The sequence below is a fragment of the Bombina bombina genome, chromosome 5 (genome assembly GCF_027579735.1).
Source record: "Bombina bombina isolate aBomBom1 chromosome 5, aBomBom1.pri, whole genome shotgun sequence".
Classification (NCBI taxonomy): Eukaryota; Metazoa; Chordata; class Amphibia; order Anura; family Bombinatoridae; genus Bombina; species Bombina bombina.
In genome coordinates, this window is record NC_069503.1 from 1,029,218,845 (window position 1) to 1,029,238,793 (window position 19,949).

At 35.0% G+C, this 19,949-nt stretch overlaps 1 protein-coding gene across 1 annotated transcript in view; it reads left to right on the plus strand.

The window, feature by feature from the left end:
• PKHD1L1 (PKHD1 like 1) overlaps positions 1-19,949 on the plus strand; it is a 224,355-nt gene that overhangs the window by 120,724 nt on the left and 83,682 nt on the right. The window contains exons 45-57 of the mRNA XM_053715928.1: positions 2,616-2,695; positions 4,480-4,609; positions 5,606-5,735; positions 5,849-6,090; positions 7,030-7,166; positions 9,267-10,296; positions 11,255-11,446; positions 11,818-11,969; positions 13,241-13,400; positions 14,944-15,112; positions 16,492-16,580; positions 16,855-16,997; positions 18,423-18,552. Of these exons, the coding sequence (XP_053571903.1) occupies positions 2,616-2,695; positions 4,480-4,609; positions 5,606-5,735; positions 5,849-6,090; positions 7,030-7,166; positions 9,267-10,296; positions 11,255-11,446; positions 11,818-11,969; positions 13,241-13,400; positions 14,944-15,112; positions 16,492-16,580; positions 16,855-16,997; positions 18,423-18,552 (2,784 nt within the window). The remainder of the gene's footprint in view (positions 1-2,615; positions 2,696-4,479; positions 4,610-5,605; positions 5,736-5,848; positions 6,091-7,029; positions 7,167-9,266; positions 10,297-11,254; positions 11,447-11,817; positions 11,970-13,240; positions 13,401-14,943; positions 15,113-16,491; positions 16,581-16,854; positions 16,998-18,422; positions 18,553-19,949) is intronic.

Sequence of the window (19,949 nt, forward strand, 5' to 3'; positions counted from 1 at the left end):
TTAAATAACCGTTAATTTGTTAGTTCAGAAATCTATGTATATCCTGTATATTAAATTGGAGGGATTGTTATGCAGTTGTATTTAATAAAAAAAGAGTGTGTCCTCTTTATCCACTAGGTAAACAAATACAGTTGGCTAAACCAATGTTTCTGAAAGGGATGTTCCACTCAAAAAATGGCTTCTTATGATGTGTTACTCTCCACCAATAGAACTGTAGGATTTGTCTTTTTCAGCCATTAGACAGAAATACAGCAGTATCACTTGTGCAAATGCATGTGTTCCCTGCTAGTTTCAAATGAAATTTAAACAGCATTTACTTTTTTTTTTTTGCAGCATAAACAGCATTCTAAATTGTTATCACCGCTTCTCTTCCATATGCATCACAAGTAGTTTTTTTTGCACATAGCCTTTTATTCCAACCTTCAAATAGCCTAACATTAGATTTTATGTATTTCCCTAAACAAGAGTTAATTCCAACAAGCCCTATTTCTAAAAGTGGAGGCAGATAACATTGCCAGACAGGAAATCTGTTTGCTCGTTTTCTTATCCAATATGGCAGCATCTGCTGGTAGAATGTATGACTACAGAAGCACAGAGCTGTGCCGCCCACCCTCGCCTCTCACACAATAAATAACTATTGTTTGTTTGTTTTTTAATTATCATTTGTTTTCACAGTAAATTATACCTTAAAATATCATGTTATAAATAACATTAATATCGTTGAGCTCTTTACAATTCAAGATGAGCAAATCTTATTAATAAAACGTAATGGACCAGATTACAAGTGGAGCGCAACCGTTTGCACCCGAGTGATAAGGGTTTTTTCTCGTTGGGTTTGCACTTGTCGGGCTTACTGCTGGTATTACAAGTTAAAAGTAAACGTGAATGCTTGAGCGCAATCTCGATTTACCCTAGAATGATTACCGCTACTTCAGAAAAATAAAAGTTGCACAAAAATAGATTACAAAGTATAGTTACACTCATAATAACATCATCTAATAAAAATCATTCAAGAAATATATTGAATACGAAGGTTATAAAGGCTCAAAGATATGAGATCTCAGGTGTTAGAAAAAAAGACAGGCAAAGGGCTTTAACATAGAGATACATACATATACATGACTAAAGATGTATATGTGTATGTATATATATATATATATATATATATATATATGCAGTGGAACCCTTTGAAGTTAAGAAAATTAAAACATGAAAAAACATATTTATGCAATAGTCAAATTGAATAAAGTTTATTGGTATATATTTTTTGTAAATATTTTACATTCCAATGTTCTGCACATAGCAGAATATGTACTATGTATTTATAAATAGATATTCCTATATATATATATATATATATATATATATATATAAATATATTCTGAAAATTCAGAGATTCGGATCGATTCGAATTTCCGAATTAAAATACTGCCGAATCTACCGAATAAATCCGAATCGAATACATCCGAATCGATTCGAATACATCCGAATCGATTCGGATGTATTCGGTAGATTCGGATGGCCGTGTATTACACTAGTATTGTACAGTATATTAGGTTTTATCACTCTGCTATGGGTTAAACCTAATATACAGTACATAATACTAGTGTAATACACAGCACATCCCACCTAACACTTACCGAAATTCTGAATTTCCGAATCGATTCGAACCGAATCGAACCGAACCAAATTTTTTCCGAATCCGAAAGAATCCGAATGAATCCGAAACAAATTAATTCGAATTTTTCCGAATTCGAATAGATCCGAACCGAAATTTGAATCGATCCGAACCGAAACAAATTTTTCGAAGCTGCACAAGTCTATAATATATATAGGTACTTTAGATATATATTGTACAAAAAAACATAAGATATACTGTATGTAGAGATATGTGTTTAAGAATAAAAAGAACATATTGTGCTTTGTGCAGAACATTGGAATGTGAAATATTTATATTTTCATGTCGGGTTAGCGCACTTGAGAATATGCAATCGGGTTTGCACGAGACAAAGGTGTTAGGTTTTTTCCACTTTCTTTTTCTCCATTGACTTCTTTGGGAGAATGTGTGAATGTGCATGCGATATTCTAAGTTCAGCTTTTTGCACTCGTTGGGTTATCGCAAGAGTGAAAACTGTTTACTTTCAACTCATAATACGAGAGTAACCCGACGCGCGTAAAAAGCTTATATCTAGCGCAATTAACGCTCGAGCAGGAGCCTTAATTAGCACTCCACTTGTAATCTGGCCCTTTTTTTTTCCTAACCCCACTTTTTTTTTTTTTTTTTTACTTTATACCTCCAAAAATCCTCATAATTTTGTTATTATTCCAACTCATCAGAAAACACTTTTGTACCCAGGATTTATCTATTCGACCACCTAATCCCCAACTTCATCTATTTCTAATGACTTCCAATGCTGTCTGACCTAAGGACTCCATTGTAGAATGAGAGCACACAGTGAAGGCAGTTTTTTTTTTTTAAATATAATTTTTATTTGGTTTCAAAGCAAATATGAAATTACATAAATTATAAAATGATCTCAAAATAACAAAAACATGTTCAGCGGTTTATATAATCATTTTTATAATGTGCTTATATTATTTTACTATTATTACAGGAGGAACTTTAATATTTGATGAAGCTGATATTGAATTGCAGTCAGAGAATATCTTGATTACAGATGGAGGTCGTCTTCAGGTATATTTCATTTAATATAATATTCATCGCTTATTGTAATTTTACTTATTTTACTATTTCCTTGAGCATGTTTCCTTGCAGCATATACATTTAAATGATACAGACCCATAACAACTATTCAGATTTTAAATAGAACAGTAGTTTTTCAGATAGATGCCTAAATAATTCACTATCATATATAAAAAACATAAGACAAAACAATGTACAAAAACCCCCAATGTGCACAGGCAATTAAAAAAATATCTATCTATCTATCTATCTATCTATCTATCTATATACACTATATATAATTATGTCACATAATACATGATGTAATCAATTACATCAGCAATAACTTGGACCCTCAAAGACTGCTAAACATAATTGCAAAATTATCTACTGAACATGATTGCCACTTACTGTTGGTGACATGCAATATATGTTTTTCTTTTTGGTACAACATCACCAATAAAATAATGATTTAATGTGTTTTGTTGTAAAGAATGCTAAGGTAAAGTGGAAGTAAGGAAATATTTTACTGTACTATCTAAGCAGAGGCAGTTTTAGGGATTGTAAGGCCTTAGGCAAAATTAAAAATATGCCTCATATTTAATTTTTATTACCTAATTATATGTTCTGCACTGAGTACTTACCTAGTTGTGTATAATACATTTCCCCTATTTTTTAGGTTATTTAAATAATTTATGTTTTAGCTTTCCATCACACCAAATTTCTAAATAATAATAAAGAGATAAAGAGAGAAGAAAGAGAGTAAATAGAGATTGTTAATAGAGAAAGGAGAGGGCAAAGAGACAGCAGTGAGAGGGAAGATAGAGGGGCAATAGAGGGAGAGTGGGAGGAACGAAGTGGAGAGATTAGGGTTGCCACCTCAGCCATGTTTTCATATTCCTCCCTGCACACCCTGCAGCATGTGTAACTTATAAGTGTTCTGTATTTTAAGGGATGGGTGGGAATCCTAGGAGAGATACTTGAAAAAAGATAAGGGGGAAGAGGATAAGTAGAGAAGTTGAGATAATGGAGAGAGCAGGGAGAAAGAGTGAGTAGAGAGAGAGGAAGGAGAAAGGTGAGAGGGTGGAGTGAAGAGAGAGGAGGGGAAAAAGATGGAGAAGGGGGTGAAAAGGAAGAGAGAGGGGGAGAGGCAGGCAGAGTGAAGAGCGAGAGAGAGGGGAGCGTTGAGAGAAATGGGAGGGGCTGAGTTAAGAGAAAGAGAGGGAAGTGGTGAGAGAGTGAGTAGGAGAAGTGTTACTGGCAGCTATCACATCTGGTTGCATATGGGTTAAAATATTGTGTTCTGCTGTAAGCTGCAGAAAAGGAATCTAGGAAAAACAATTGCAGCCCCTCATCCCTCTTATTTGTTCATTGATGCCAGTGTCCTGCAGCCTCCTGATTATGCTGAGTCTGGCATAAGGTGGAGGAAACGGAGGAGTAGCCAGAGAAGATGTGGTTGTGCCTAAGAGGCTTTGAGGGTTTGAATATCTGGCTGTGCCAGGAGAAAGGTTGTGGACAGGGCAGGTATTCTATCAAAAATTGTCCAAGGAACAAAAAAGGAAAATAAAAAGCACATATTGTTTAAGCCCCTGTGGAAGGCCCAATCATGCCAGAGATGAGAGAGTCCTTAGACAGTTGCCTATTTGTCCTAACACTAGGGCCCCATGTGTCTAATGAATAATATGCAACACTGCTTGAAAGAGCTAGGTGTTCTTTCTGTGCAGTTGCAAAATGTGAAATGTGTTGCATCATGATGTAATTTTATTATGTAATTAGCTTTTTTCCCTATAATCTAGATTGGTACTGAAGCTGCACCCTTTCAGCACAAAGCGATCATTACACTACATGGACATCTACGTTCTATTGAGTTACCAGTGTATGGGGCAAAGACTTTAGCTGTTAGAGAAGGAACACTGGATCTACATGGTAAATCTGTAAACAATACAATGACAAAGACATGTCATATACCTCATATTCATTTTTTTATTTTGTATTGTTTTACCATGTGAGTAGCATTTTAGAGTCACTAAATGTTGTGGAATTAAAATTTTGTGAGATATTCTAGTTAAGTCAACTCATGGATGCCAAAACTGTTCCCTCTAACTTAGTGCAGAAAAGTTAAATTTGATTCCAGAGAGTTTATTAATATATACCTATAAAATATACCTATAACCTAAAGAGACATGAATCACAACATTTTTCCTGCAGGGGTTTTCAAACCTGTCCTCGGGCCTCCCTAAAATGCTAGATTTTTGGGATATTTGAACAGGACAGGTTTGAAAATCACTGAGACAGAGTATAAAGTCTAATAATATTTTATACATTTGAGATTAAAGGCCATAAATGCACCACAGTGAGCTATATATAGTTCCAGAAATGTGATCTTATCGTTGGCATTTCACCAATGTTATAAGATTGGCTTCCAGCTCTTCCAAGCATTTCCACTTGAAAATAGAAAATGTTGTGCTTCTTTAATCAAGCAGCGGATGCTGCTTCGGAGGCTCCATTAATCAAGCAGCGGATGCTGCTTCGGAGGCTCCATTAATCAAGCAGAGGACCGCTGCTTCTTAATCTTTAGGTGGCAGATTGAGATCATCCCAATCTGATAAGATTGTGATGATTGACAGCCCATGCTACAGCCGATTGGCCACCAGTGAGCAGGGGGCGCAATTACACAAGCATTTCTGGTGAAATGCTTGACTAATGATCAATGCAGAAATCGTATCCTGTTCACCTACTGTGATGTCCTGCGGACATGATTCGCTATCTGATAAATCAAGCCCAATGACTGGAATAAACCATCTACAATGGCATTTAAATTAAATGTTTTCTAAGAATGTTGCTTGCTTGTCTAAGATTGTTTTTTCTTTTGAAATTCTATTTTTAACTCCATTAAATTAAAAATATAATTCTATTTTCCAGGGCTGCCAGTTCCTATTACATGGACACGTCTAGCTCAGACTGCTGAAGCTGGAGATTCTACTCTCACTTTACAACAAAGTGTAACCTGGAAAGTTGGAGATGAAATTGTTATTGCATCAACAGGCCATAGGTAATATATATATTAAAAGCTAATTATATTAAATACAAAAATGCAAACCATTATTAAGGTTTAGTAATGGTGCAGTTGACTATAAATCCTTTTATTATTTTTTATTTTTACAGACACAGTCAACAAGAAAATGAAAAAAGAACAATTGAGAGCATTTCAGAAGATGGCAGAACTCTTAATCTTACAGAGCCACTGAGATTCAAACACTTGGGAATATCAGTCACTCTGCCTGATAACTCTGTATTTGAAGCAAGAGCAGAGGTTGGCCTTCTTACAAGAAACATTGTTATCAGAGGATCTAATAACAATGAATGGAATGACCATATAGAAGCTTGTCCTGATGGATTTGATACAGGTAATTCTGTACGCTAATATCATCACTTAGAAATGTAAAAAATAATAAAGACAAACAAGATCTATTTAATATGTTAATATCAGAATTATAAATCGGCCCCTATGAGTTAACCTTTACAGTTAAACACACATTGCAGCTCTTCAGTATGACACAGTCACTTATTGGTGGCTACGGGCAACTGTCACTCCCGATTGGCTCACTGGCTGTAGTCTGTTTGGGAGCTGTAATATATGCTGCTTTACCATTGTGTTTAACATTGGCAATTAAACACATTTGCAATCTGGTAAAAATGAATTATCAGAGAGTGTCTAGTGCAACCAACATCCCTTTAGCGCTACATTAACATCACTCATAATATAAGTTGTAAATTATACATACAAATATACACATATATGCATACAGATATACACATAAATATATATATATATATATATATATATATATATATATATATATATATATATATACATTTAAACTATTACTTGTCAAACACCTTGACATAGATCATGTCCCAGACAAAATGATTTTTTTTTTAAAAATACTTCAAATAGCATTGTTCTCCACTTACAATGTTATTTTCATTTATATATAATTTTATATATAATTATATATATATATATATATATATATATATATATATATATACAGTATATATATATATATATATATATATTGGGAGACCTTATCTATATATAATAGAAGACATTGTTATCTGCCTCTTTATAAACAAAACCAATACTAAGATAAATAAAATGTCATTATGGTTTGTGGTTTCAACAAGCAAAAATAGCTATTTCAACTGCAAGAATATACCTAAAGGAACAATTGCCAATATATTAAATACCATGCAGCTGGTATAAAAAGTTGTTGGGAACATATAATTTACAGTACCTTTTTTAATAACTCAGTATTTGCTAATGTATAATGCCTTCTTTTAAGGTGAATTTGCAACCCAAACATGTTTCCAGGGAAGGTTTGGAGAAGAAATAGGAAGCGATCAGTTTGGAGGATGCATCATGTTCCATGCACCAGAGCCAAATAAACTTTTGTCAATTGGAAGAATTGAATATGTGGAGGTAAACAATTAGAGTTTTGGCAACCAAAATAATGGGTAATCACTAATAAAAAATGGAACTTCCCTAAAACACCCACAGTGTAATTATAGAACACTTTGGGGACGATTTATCAAATGTCTGGTAGACATGATCCGCTGTACCGGATCATGTCAGCCAGACATCGCTGAATGCCGACAGCATACGCTGTCGGCATTTAACATTGCACAAGCAGTTCTGGTGAACTGCTTGTGCAATGCTGCCCCCTGCAGATTCGGCCGCTAGCAGAGGGTGTCAATCAACCCGATTGTATACGATCAGGCGGATTGCTGTCTGCCGCCTCAGAGGCGGCGTATGAGTTAAGGAGCAGCGGTATTAAAACCCCTCTTTCATAATTTATGTTTCCGGCAAGCCTGAAGTCTCCTGCAGAAACAGGGGCATTAAAGGCCATTCGGCCCTTGATAAATCGGCCCCTTAATCTTAGAAAGCATCTCTAAAATATTCACCAATCTGCTAGCTATATTGTTTCTCAAAATATTGTGAATTAAGACTGCCCTACAGATATACAGATTTGATTTTAATACATTAAGGGTTAGATTACAAGTGAGGCGCTAGCGATACCGTCTTTTTGCGAGTCTTTTACATTGCGCTGATTTTGTGAAATCGTGATTGCGCTAGTGCAATCACCATTTACACTTCAATCCTTACCGCGATCTCAGAGCTGTTGTTAACTGTTTTCCGAAACAAAAAAGTTGCACAAAACACTTAAAAAATACATTACAAAGTACACTTACACTAATATTAACACTGTCTAATAAGAATTATTTTAAAAAAAAATATTGCACAAAAAAGTTATAAGGGCTCAAAGATAGGAGATCTCGGGTGTTATAGATCTCGGTTATATATGTGTACATATATATTAAAGGGACACTGAACCCAAATTTTTTCTTTCGTGATTCAGATAGAGCATGAAATTTTAAGCAACTTTCTAATTTACTCCTATTATCAAATTTTCTTTATACTCTTGCAGGCCCATTTATCAAGCTCCGTACGGAGCTTGAAGGGCCGTGTTTCTGGCGAGTCTTCAGACTCGCCAGAAACACAACTTATGAAGCAGCGGTCTAAAGACCACTGCTCCATAACCCTGTTCGCCTGCTCTGAACAGGCGGACAGGAATCGCCGGACATCAACCCGATCGAATACGATCGGGTTGATTGACAGCTCCCTGCTGGCGGCCGATTGGCCGCGAGTCAGCAGGGGGCGGCGTTGCACCAGCAGCTCTTGTGAGCTGCTGGTGCAATGTTAAATGCGGAGAGCGTATTGCTCTCCGCATTTAGCGAGGTCTTGCGGACCTGATCCGCAGTGTCGGATCAGGTCCGCAAGCCCTTTGATAAATGGGCCTGTTGGTATCTTTATTTGAAATGCAAGAATGTAAGTTTAGATGCCAGCCCAATTTTGGTGAACAACCTAGGTTGTCCTTGCTGATTGGTGGATAAATTCATCCACCAATCAAAAAGTGCTGTCCAGAGTTCTGAACCAAGAAAAAAAGCTTAGATGCTTTCTTTTTCAAATAAAGATAGCAAGAGAACAAAGAAAAATTGATAATAGGAGTAAATTAGAAAGTTGCTTAAAATTGCATGCTCTATCTGGACCACGAAAGAAAAAAAATCGGGTTCAGTGTCCCTTTAATGTATTTATATGTGTATATATGTATTGACAGACATATCCACATATAAACACATAGATATATATGTACACACATATAGACATATATAAGTGCATTAGAGCCCTTTGCCATTAAGTAGATGAAAAGATGTAAAAACATACAGTATATATGCAATATTCATATTTAATAAAAATTTTAACTATGTATTTACTGTAAATATTTCACATTTGCTAATGCAAATATTCTATATTGCTTGCACGATAGGTGTTGTGATTTGTGCGCTATTCGGGTTACAGCTTGCGCAAAGTACGTTTTTTTGGACCTTGTAATACGAACGCAACCCGACTAGCACAAAAAGCTTAACTCTAGTGAACTGCGCCACTTGTAATTTAGCCCTAAATAAAATAGGTTTAAGATGTAAAATATGTAACAATGAATGCATAATCATTCTTTTATAGATATTCCATGCCGGACAAGCCTTCAGGTTAGGGCGCTACCCAATACACTTTCATTTAATGGGCGATCTCCAATTTAAGTCATATGTACGAGGTTGTGGAATCCATCAGACATACAACAGAGCAGTAACCATCCATAACACGCATCACCTACTTGTTGAAAATAATGTAATATATGATATCATGGGAGGAGCATTTTTTATTGAAGATGGAATTGAGCATGGAAATGTTCTTCAGTACAATTTGGCTGTATTTGTTCGCCAGAGCACCAGTCTCCTCAATGATGATGTCACCCCTGCAGCATTCTGGGTAACCAATCCCAATAATACCATTAGGCACAATGCAGCAGCAGGTGGCACACACTTTGGTTTTTGGTACAGAATGCATAATAATCCAGATGGACCTTCCTATGACCCAACAATTTGTCAGAAACGGGTTCCACTTGGTGAATTCTACAACAACACTGTGCACTCTCAAGGATGGTTCGGAATATGGATTTTTGAAGAATATTTTCCCATGGATACTGGAAGCTGTAGTTCTACTACACCAAAACCTGCAATTTTTAAGTCATTGACAACTTGGAATTGCCAAAAAGGAGCAGAATGGGTGAATGGTGGAGCACTACAATTCCACAATTTTTCAATGATAAACAATGAGCTTGCTGGCATAGAAACCAAGCGAGTAGTGTCAAGTTACGTTGGTGGTTGGGGAGAGACCAATGGAGCAGTAATTAAGAATGCTGTAATAGTAGGTTACCTTGATGAACTTGGATTAGGCTCTAATTATTGCACATCAAGAGGTATCGTTCTTCCATTTGATGAAGGGTTAACAGTTTCATCTGCAAAGTTTTTAAATTTTGACCGGCCAAATTGTGCTGCAATAGGAGTTACATCTATTGTTGGAGTTTGTTCAGACAGATGTGGAGGATGGAGTGCAAGGTTTGATGGAATACAGTACTTTAATGCAACTAACAAAGCTGGATTCAGGTGGGAGCACGAGGTTGTTCTAATCGACATGGATGGAACATTTGCAGGTAACAGTATTTTATTTTTGTTTTGTAATAACATGCATATGGTCTTGTTTTGTTTGAAAGCAGATACTGAGATATCCCTTGCAGGATTTATTCCAGTGAAATCTCTGCAGCTCACTTAATGGCATTGATAACACTTCAGGGGGCAAAAACAGGACAATTGTGTTACAATATAGCACAACATGCAGTCTTTATTTAGTTTATATTATCTACTTTGCATTCCCTACATTTATTCAGGAGTACAGTTTTTTTTTTTAAATACACATTTTTATTTTGCATTATTTATTTATGAGTCTCTGAATATCAGCAACTGGGCTAAACAGAGGTGTTGGTTGTGACACTGCTCTTTCCTTGACAACACCTGTAAACTGGCAGAAAAATAATGTATACAGAACTAGAAGCAAGTATAACTGAAACTGCACTGTTTAATTTGTATTCATTCAAATGCAGAAGTCTAACAGTGTTGGGTACCTCCTGGTTATATAGTGCAGTCCCCAACAGGAAATTGTTTCCAGCCAGAAGGTAACTGAAGGTTTCGTCCATTTTTTAGGGACATTAAACTGTTAGGATTCAGATCCAGTATGAATTTTTAAAGAAGTTTCAGCTTACTTATTTTTCAAATTTACACAATTGTTGGTATCTTTTGAGGAAAAGCATACCTAGGTAGGCTTAGGAGCACCAGTGCACTACTGGGAGGTAGCTGCTGATTGGTAGCTTCACGTATTTGCCTCTTGTCATTGGCTCACTCAATTGTTCATCTAGGTCCCAGTTTTGCTGCTCTATGATTAAAGTTATAAAGAGGAATATTAGGTCTCACTTGTGTTTGAACATATCAAAAGAGACCAGGGATTTATAGTCCAATGACCTGGCTCTTCTCTTCCATTTAATTTCTTTTCCTTCCTTTCTTGTTCTTGATTTTCTCATATTTTTCATACACGCTGTATTATTTTTCTGTTTGTAGGGAAAGTTGGATATAAAGTGGTACCAAAGAGTGGATTGTTGGATACTTCTCAATGTAGTCTGCATAAAGAATGGAGTGTTGGATTCCCTGGATATATTTGCAACTCCACTGTCAGCTTCCACAGATTAGCCTTCAACAACCCCTCACCGTCATCTCTTAATGCCAAGGATGTGATAATTTCTAACTCGTTTGGTAGGTAGTAACATTTTAATGTACATTTGCTTGGTACATAACTCTTTATGAAACTATAAATTATGGGGTAGATTTATCACACCCGAATGGACATTATTCACTATAGAGAATCATCTCCGCCTTGCATCGCTAAATGCCGACAGCATACGCTGTCGGCATTTAACATTGCACAAGCATTTCTGGTGAAATGTTTGTGCAATGCTGATTTTTTTTGTGCAATGCTGCCCTTCGCACTAGCAGGGGGTGTTAATCGAATCGAATTGTGATGATTGCAGTCCGCCACATTACCTTCATCTCCCTGTTAATATTTTACCAATTAGATATATATTTATATAATTTTAACATATTATATTTTTTGTTTTCCACCCTAGGTGTCAGTATTGTACCTTATCTGCCAAAACGTCTAACTCATAAGCCAGGATGGATGGCTTTGCTTCCAAATACCCAATCTTTAAACTGGTATTTTAAGGATGTAGACCACATTACAAACATCTCATATGCTTCTACATTCTATGGATTTAAGGTAACAAATACCAAATCAAGTTTCTTAATATTAGCTTTAGCCACGGGTTTAATGGCATTCTTAGTAATAGTGACTAAAATAGAAATACTGTATATATTTGTTATAAGCAGCATACACTTTTAACTGATAAATGTAACTTTGTTAAACAGATGCCTCAAAAAATATTGTATTTTAAGAACAAACATATGCTGACTTATTTGTGCAGGAAACAAATTCTGGGTGAATTGTGGTCCGTAAGGATGCAGGTTGAAATCAATATGACATTTAATTCCTATTACAGAAACTGGGCAGATAAATGTGTTAGGGGGCATTATGGGGACAGTCAGTGCAGGCACAATCAAGGCATTTCTGGACAGAATTTATATGTCCCTGGGTTCACGTTGTGTAAATTAGGTATTAAACAAAAGCTAGATAGAATTATGTATTAAAATAATATGCACATGTATTTAAAAATAATAATAATAATAATTAAATATAAATATATATATATGTATAGATTGATCAAATAATAAAACAAATAGGTGTGAAGTTTTAGTGCCCATGAAGTAATGGCCGCCACCATGTTGTAACCTAGATTTCGTTCTCTTCTGAAGCCAATTAGGGTCAGTTGTAAGTTGAATAGGTCACTGGATAACAAAGTCAACGACCATGTAAAATATAGAAGTGTTACGTTTGAGTCTACACTTCCACTTTTAACAGGAAGTGGAACATTTTTTTAGAATTAAATTACAAGAAGAAGGAACAAAATAAATAATGAAAGTATATTGCAAAGTTGTTTTTTTTACTAAATACATTTTATATTACATCTTTAAAAATATTTAATATCCTTTTATTAATATGATAGGAAAGTGACAGGAAAGGCCTCCCAACCTGTGAATAAACTGTGTGCTCTGCACACAGAATAAATTACCCAATATTTAATTAAAACAAAACGCTGTTAATTAGTGGCAGTTTTTGTCATTGTGACTCATTTTGGAAAAAAAAGAAGATGGAACAGTTTTTCTTTGAATGTAGACCTTCTGATGCCTGTTAGTCATTGTAGATGGATGGAATATTATAATGCTTAATACATAAAAATAAATAAAACAAGCAAATAAACAAATAAATAAATTATATGTGACTGTAAACCCCTTAACTGACAAATATGTGTTGCTGTACTTTCTTGAGGTCAATTGGTTAAATGACAAAATCCTTTGCCAGATATCATGTGACTTTTTTCACTTAGGTAACTAAATATTAATCATAAATGACTCTTATTTTCATTCTGTTAGAGTGATGACTACGTAATAATATCCCACAACTTCACCCAGCGACCAGATGCATTTAAAATTATTGATATAAGGAATGAATCTCAACAACAGCTGAGCTTTACCAACAATACCAATGGTGACTGGCACTTCGATGACAACACAACTACATTATCCTATCTTGGTGGGTGATTCTTTATAAAACAAAATGGTTAAAATAACATTGTTGTACATGTACTATATGGTGAATGTAAATGTGCTGGAGATGAGGGATTAGATGTTATAATAAAATTATATAAAACAGATAAACTATTTAAACAGCATATAAGTGGGAAGGTATTATGCTTTAGAAATACCCTTCATAATTTTCTATCTCCTCACCCAATTCTGGCTGTCCTGGGCACTAGCCTTAATTCATCCTGATAATATATCAGGAATAGTTCAACTAATTGAACAACATAGGAGTGTGAAGGCATCATGAATGGTACTTTAACAATTTTAAGAGACGTAAGTAAAAATTAAACTTTCATGGTCTAGAGAGAACAGCTTTCCAATGTACTTCTATAATTTAATTTGCTTTGTTCTCATGGTATCCAGAGATACCCCTACAATTAGAACATATCCAGCATCTTGGTATACCTTGTACAGGTATGCAAGCTATCTTGGTACAGCAACACAGTCCCAAATCTAATTAGTAAGTAAGGATAGCACCACCACCATATTAAAACAAAATATTTAATTGAGCCAACCTCAAAATTGACAATGTGTTGGACTGGTTTCATCATGTCTGGTTAGACACATATTCATATTGCATTTAAATAAAGATGAAGCCCCACTCTCTTAACTCTATGCTACTCAAATCACTAATATTTGTTTTCTATTTTTAGCACCATCCAGTGGAAACAGAAAAAAATTACAATCCATCAATATTTTAAAAAAGACAACCCAATCCAAATCTCTATTCATAACTCTTAGTAACATTGTACCCAACTCAATTGAATCACATTGTGCCCTGCTGCCACAAAAATCTGAGCAACATGTGCCTCCAACTCCCTCTGCCTGATATTACTCTTATGCTAATTAATAATAATATGTTCACATACTTTAAGGGTAGTCTCTCCTACATACTCAACCCACATAGACATTTTATTAGCAATATAGCATAACCAAAATCTAAGAGCTAACTTTGGGTGAATATAAGGACATTCTCTTTAGTCTTGATGTAATCAGTCTATATACTTCTATTACACATAAGGCAGGCTGCTTCTATAAAACTGATACACTGCAGCCACATACTGTAGTTCTCAAAATACATGCACACTCCTGGGTCTACTTCAGTATGTTCTCAGGGAGAGGGGCCACGTTTGAATTAAGGATCAAGAAACATATGTATATTTGATAATAGAATTAAATTGAAAATGCTCTATTCAAATCACAATAGTTTAATTTTGACTTCTATATCCCTTTAAACCCGTGGGTGTTTCATTTGTATGGTTATCAACAATAATTCATATCAGCCTTAGCTGCTGTCCAGTCATGCTTCCTACAATAATTATTTATCCTTCTACCATCAAATAAGATGTGCAATAATACATTTATATATTGACAATATCTGAGTTATTATTTCCTGCGGAATGAAATCTCCCATTGCTAGACTTTGTTTTACTATGTTAAATAGCCAACAAGAAAGTATTTTGGATATAGAGACTTTTTTCCCCTCATTTTAGTATCTGGAAAACACAAGCTACGAAGACGTGCTGTTGCAGGACGACTTGATCCGACCATGACAAATGTGAATGTTAATTTTAATGTTTACCAGTGTTTCTACAAGAATTGTATCCCTCCTCCTCCTCCAACTACAGTGCCATTGTCAACCAGACGCCCTGATGTCTATGTGTATGTATAAAAAATTATAAGCTTGTTTGAGTTAATGTTTAAGTCAACTTTAAAATCAAAGCAGAATAAAAGTGTGATAAATATGCTTTTAAAATAAAAACAGCTCACAGACCAGACATCGAGCAGCAAGGTAAAGGTACCTAGAGAGAACTTAATATAGGTTGTGATTATAATACAATAAACAGAAAATTATAGGAAAACTGAAAAGAATAGTTTAAAGGCAATGAAATAGGATTTATAAACTCATTCACACACACACATATATATATTATCTGAGGAAGGGGTGAAACCCTGAAACTTCACAGAATAAATAAGCTTGTTGTGTATTAAATTCAGAGAGTACGTCTTGTTTTGTTTGGAATTTTATATATATATATATATATATATATATATTAAAATAAATATATATATATATATATATATACATACATACATAATGTCCAGTGAATGATGCACTCCCACCAACCATCTCCAAATGCTAGAGTGCTCTCTTATATTAACAAACCATTCATCAAAAATAACCACATTGGTATTGAAAACTGAAGTTTTGTTAGCTTGACAATTCGTCAGTCATGTGCCCCTTTCTCAGACAAACAGAAGTTTATGTACACCTGAAACTTGTATACACAACCCTACAGTGCACATCCACCCAGATAACCAATCAAAATAGTGTAACAGCCCCTAAGGCAACATATCCCCCCCCCACCCCTTAACCAAATGCAGCTACACCTTACATAAAAATCAAAGCATTTATCAAGACAACAGATCGGAGTATACTTGCCTGTGCAGTTACTAAACTTAGTGACATAAGCCTCTACCAACCAAAAGCTGTACCACTCCCACAGGTCACTTTATTAACCTAATAACAGTATCTGATCTGTTGAGGAGGAATATGTAAATTCTTGACAGAACAAAATCAGATAAATATCTGTGCGCTAAAACTACATTTATGTCCTGCTCACATTTAATGAAAATGTTACCAAACTTGTATAAACTTGTGCTTTAGCTCACACTCCTAGTGGCCAAAATGCAAATTCTGTAACCTGTATATGCCGCAAATCAAACAGTTGGTTCAGGCAATTTGACACTTTTTGAAAACCTATGTTATAGATTTAGTTTTTTTCCGCATTTAAGGAGCATGGATCAAAGCACAATTTTTGCACAAAAAGAAGAGATGTTTAATGTTTCCTTAATATATTGCTGTATTTAGAAATTAGCTTCATACTTTATAATGCACTAACAATAAACAAGATGAAGAAGTATCAATTTAAATCATTCATGACTTATTGTTTATCAAAGAAATATCATATAATATCAATATAACTTGTGTGTGTGTGTCTGCCAATGGGATTATATGTACTTTTTGTATCTGTCCATAGTCTCTGGTCCAATCGTTCCTTCTGGGAATCATCAGAAGAAAACAATAAAAAAGTACCGCAAGAAGGATCCGATGTTGTTATCCCTGCAGGTATGTTAGTAAATCTCCTCAAATGTGTACAATTATTTTTCTATGAGAAAACGTCCAATAGTCTGTATCCCAGAAAGCCTTTTTGCCACAATACCTTTAATACAAATTGTTATTTGCAAGTGGTTTTTCTGCTTCTTCTGGCTATACTCTGTAACACAAAACAAATTTCAATAACTATAAAATATTAATAGAAGTTTATGTATACTTTTGTCTTTATTTCTACTCTTAATGTTGGTTATATATATTTTCTAATTAATTATATTAATTACCTCAGGCACGTGGGTTGTAGCTGACATTGATATTCCTTCTTTGGAAAAACTGACAATTTATGGAGCACTGGAGCTACAAAACAACACTAACAGCACTACAAGTACATTTAAGAAAACTGTACTTAATGCTACTTATATATCTATACAGGTGAGAAAAAGTATAAAATATTCATCCATTTATCAAAAATGTAAAAATACATTACTTCATTTTTGGCTAACCTGTAAAGCTATAGTACTAAATGTGTTTTATTATTATTATTATTGCTATGATTTATATTATGATGATAATGATGATTATATTGTAGTTATGATACATGTGCGATAGTTTCAGGTAAATTGTTTATCACAAGAAAAATAATTTGTCATTTTCATCTGATATTCTCTCATATAACTATTTAGTATTTGTATGTGAAATAAAAATCTATTCACGCACTATTTCCAATGGGGAATGTCTTCAGCAGAGGAGCAGCCGGACACCAGCTTAACCTTAAAGTTACGGGTGTAGCTAGTGCTACATTCACAAGCCAGCAATAAAATAACAACAACAAAAAATCCCCCCCCCCAAACATTTATCTCCCACTTTGCTCTATTCTCTTCTCTACTCTTTGTTATTCTCTCCTCCTCTGTTGACTACCCATTAATACATTTAATAAAATGTAATAAAACTGGCAGGCTTGTACCATTATCAAATTTTGAAGCCATTCCCAAAAGAGTCAGGATTGGCCAACAACTGTAAAGCTTACATACTTATTGGTTATTTTACTCATTTAACATTTGTCCAAAACCAAATGCATATGTCTAGTAATAGTAGTTGTAAGCACATAGGAGATGTTTGTTGAATACACATCCAGATAGATAGATAGATAGATAGATAAATAGATAGATAATATATATATATATATATATATATATATATATATATATATAGATATATAGGGGCCGAATTATCAAGGGCCAAACGGTTTTCAGACCGCTGCTCCTTAACTGGTCCTTAAGGGGCGGCATTGCACAAACAGTTCACTAGAACTGCTTGTGCAATGCTAAATGTCGACAGCGTATGCTGTCGGCATTAAGCGATGTCTGGCGGACATGATGCGCTACAACGTATCATGTCTGCCAGACATTGTTAAATCGGCCCCTTAATGTATTTATGCATGCATTCAAAACAACTATTAGAATTTACAATTAATGGTCTCACTTCAATAGATTGTACACAGTGCACTGCCAGAATACACTAAAACACGTGCAGTAGCGCAGTGAGTGCACTGTGTAAATTCTAATAGGGTGATTGGTTGTTTTCTGGTTGGCTGAACTACTAGTCCCTAATTAGAATATAAAAACACTGCAGCAGAGAGGCAAATTGAGGTGTTTGTAATAAATAAAGATTAAAGGTATATTTAAGGTATAATCTAGAATGTTTGATTATCATTTACACAACTATTATATGTTTTTTAACACAAATGAATCTATTGAGTGCAAATTTATTTAAATATGTTCTGTCCCTTCAAGCTGTACTTAATATATGGTACACATTAGTGAATTCCTACATTTGTATTTGCTTTATCTGTTAAAGGGTGGAAGACTAATAGGTGGTTGGGAAGATGATCCTTTCCTTGGAGAATTATATATTGTATTAAGAGGAAACCATTCAACTCCTGAAATGCCTTTGCCAGATGGACCAAACCAGGGATCAAAGGTTTTAGGTAAAAGTGAAGATTCTACTTTTTTGTTCAATGAATTTAATGATCGTTACAAGGCAGAAAAAAATATAACTGCATTAGAGGCTGAAACCACCAAGTATGTGCAGAATGACATTAAGAGTTCTTGGCATGGTATAGTATATTAATATGTCAATGTAAAAATGTGGTAAAGCAATTTAGTCTCTTAAAAAATAAAAAAATTGAGGTGTGATTTTAGAGTAAATTTTAGCATACCTGTTGCCCTAAATGTAATAAAATTCAAACATGCTGGGCAAAAAAACTCACATACCATATACGAGACCCCCCAGACAGTATTGTTTTGACTGTCTTTTTGGATTTTTTTAATTATTGCAATATTTAAAAATTATTTACTTCATGGTGCTATAGCTAGGAGAAATAAAAAACAGAGGGGCGCCTCATGTGTGGTATAGTCTGATTGAAGACATAAGAAAAAGCAACAGAATAGCCAAATGAGTACTCACATACTCCACGAGCACACTCATGTGCTGGTAGGGGCAGGCTGTAGATTTAGATGGGTGTGACACCTCACCCTTTCAAGGATACTTCCAATACTGTAGTTCTGCAACAGGTGTAAAACAAACAGAGAGCACTATATGTACAGACCATTAAGGATGATACATAGAAATGTGCTTTATAGTATAAAGTGGGTACTCACATACTCCCAAAGCACACCAATGTGCTGGTAGATACAGGCTGCAGATTCAGGCAGGTGTGGCAGCTCACCCAAACAAACGATCTTTTGGTATTGATGCAGTGAAAACAAAGGCAGGTTTAATGCTTATCAGTAGCTGTGCACTTAGTAGTGATTGCAGGCAGATGGTAGGAAATGAGATCCACTCCAAAAGTAAAAATTTGCAAATATTTATTAAAAACAAAAATTTAAAAACAACACCAGGGTTGTTATACAAAGTGGATTATAGGGTCACCCAGTTGGCCCCAATGATTGCAACGCGTTTCTCGGTTGGCAAACCGTTTCATCATTTCATCAGGATGCCTGATGAAACGGTTTGCCAACCGAGAAACGCGTTGCAATCATTGGGGCCAACTGGGTGACCCTATAATCCACTTTGTATAACAACCCTGGTGTTGTTTTTAAATTTTTGTTTTTAATAAATATTTGCAAATTTTTACTTTTGGAGTGGATCTCATTTCCTACCATCTGCCTGCAATCACTACTAAGTGCACAGCTACTGAGAAGCATTAAACCTGCCTTTGTTTTCACTGCATCAATACCAAAAGATCGTTTGTTTGGGTGAGCTGCCACACCTGCCTGAATCTGCAGCCTGTATCTACCAGCACATTGGTGTGCTTTGGGAGTATGTGAGTACCCACTTTATACTATAAAGCACATTTTTATGTATCATCCTTAATGGTCTGTA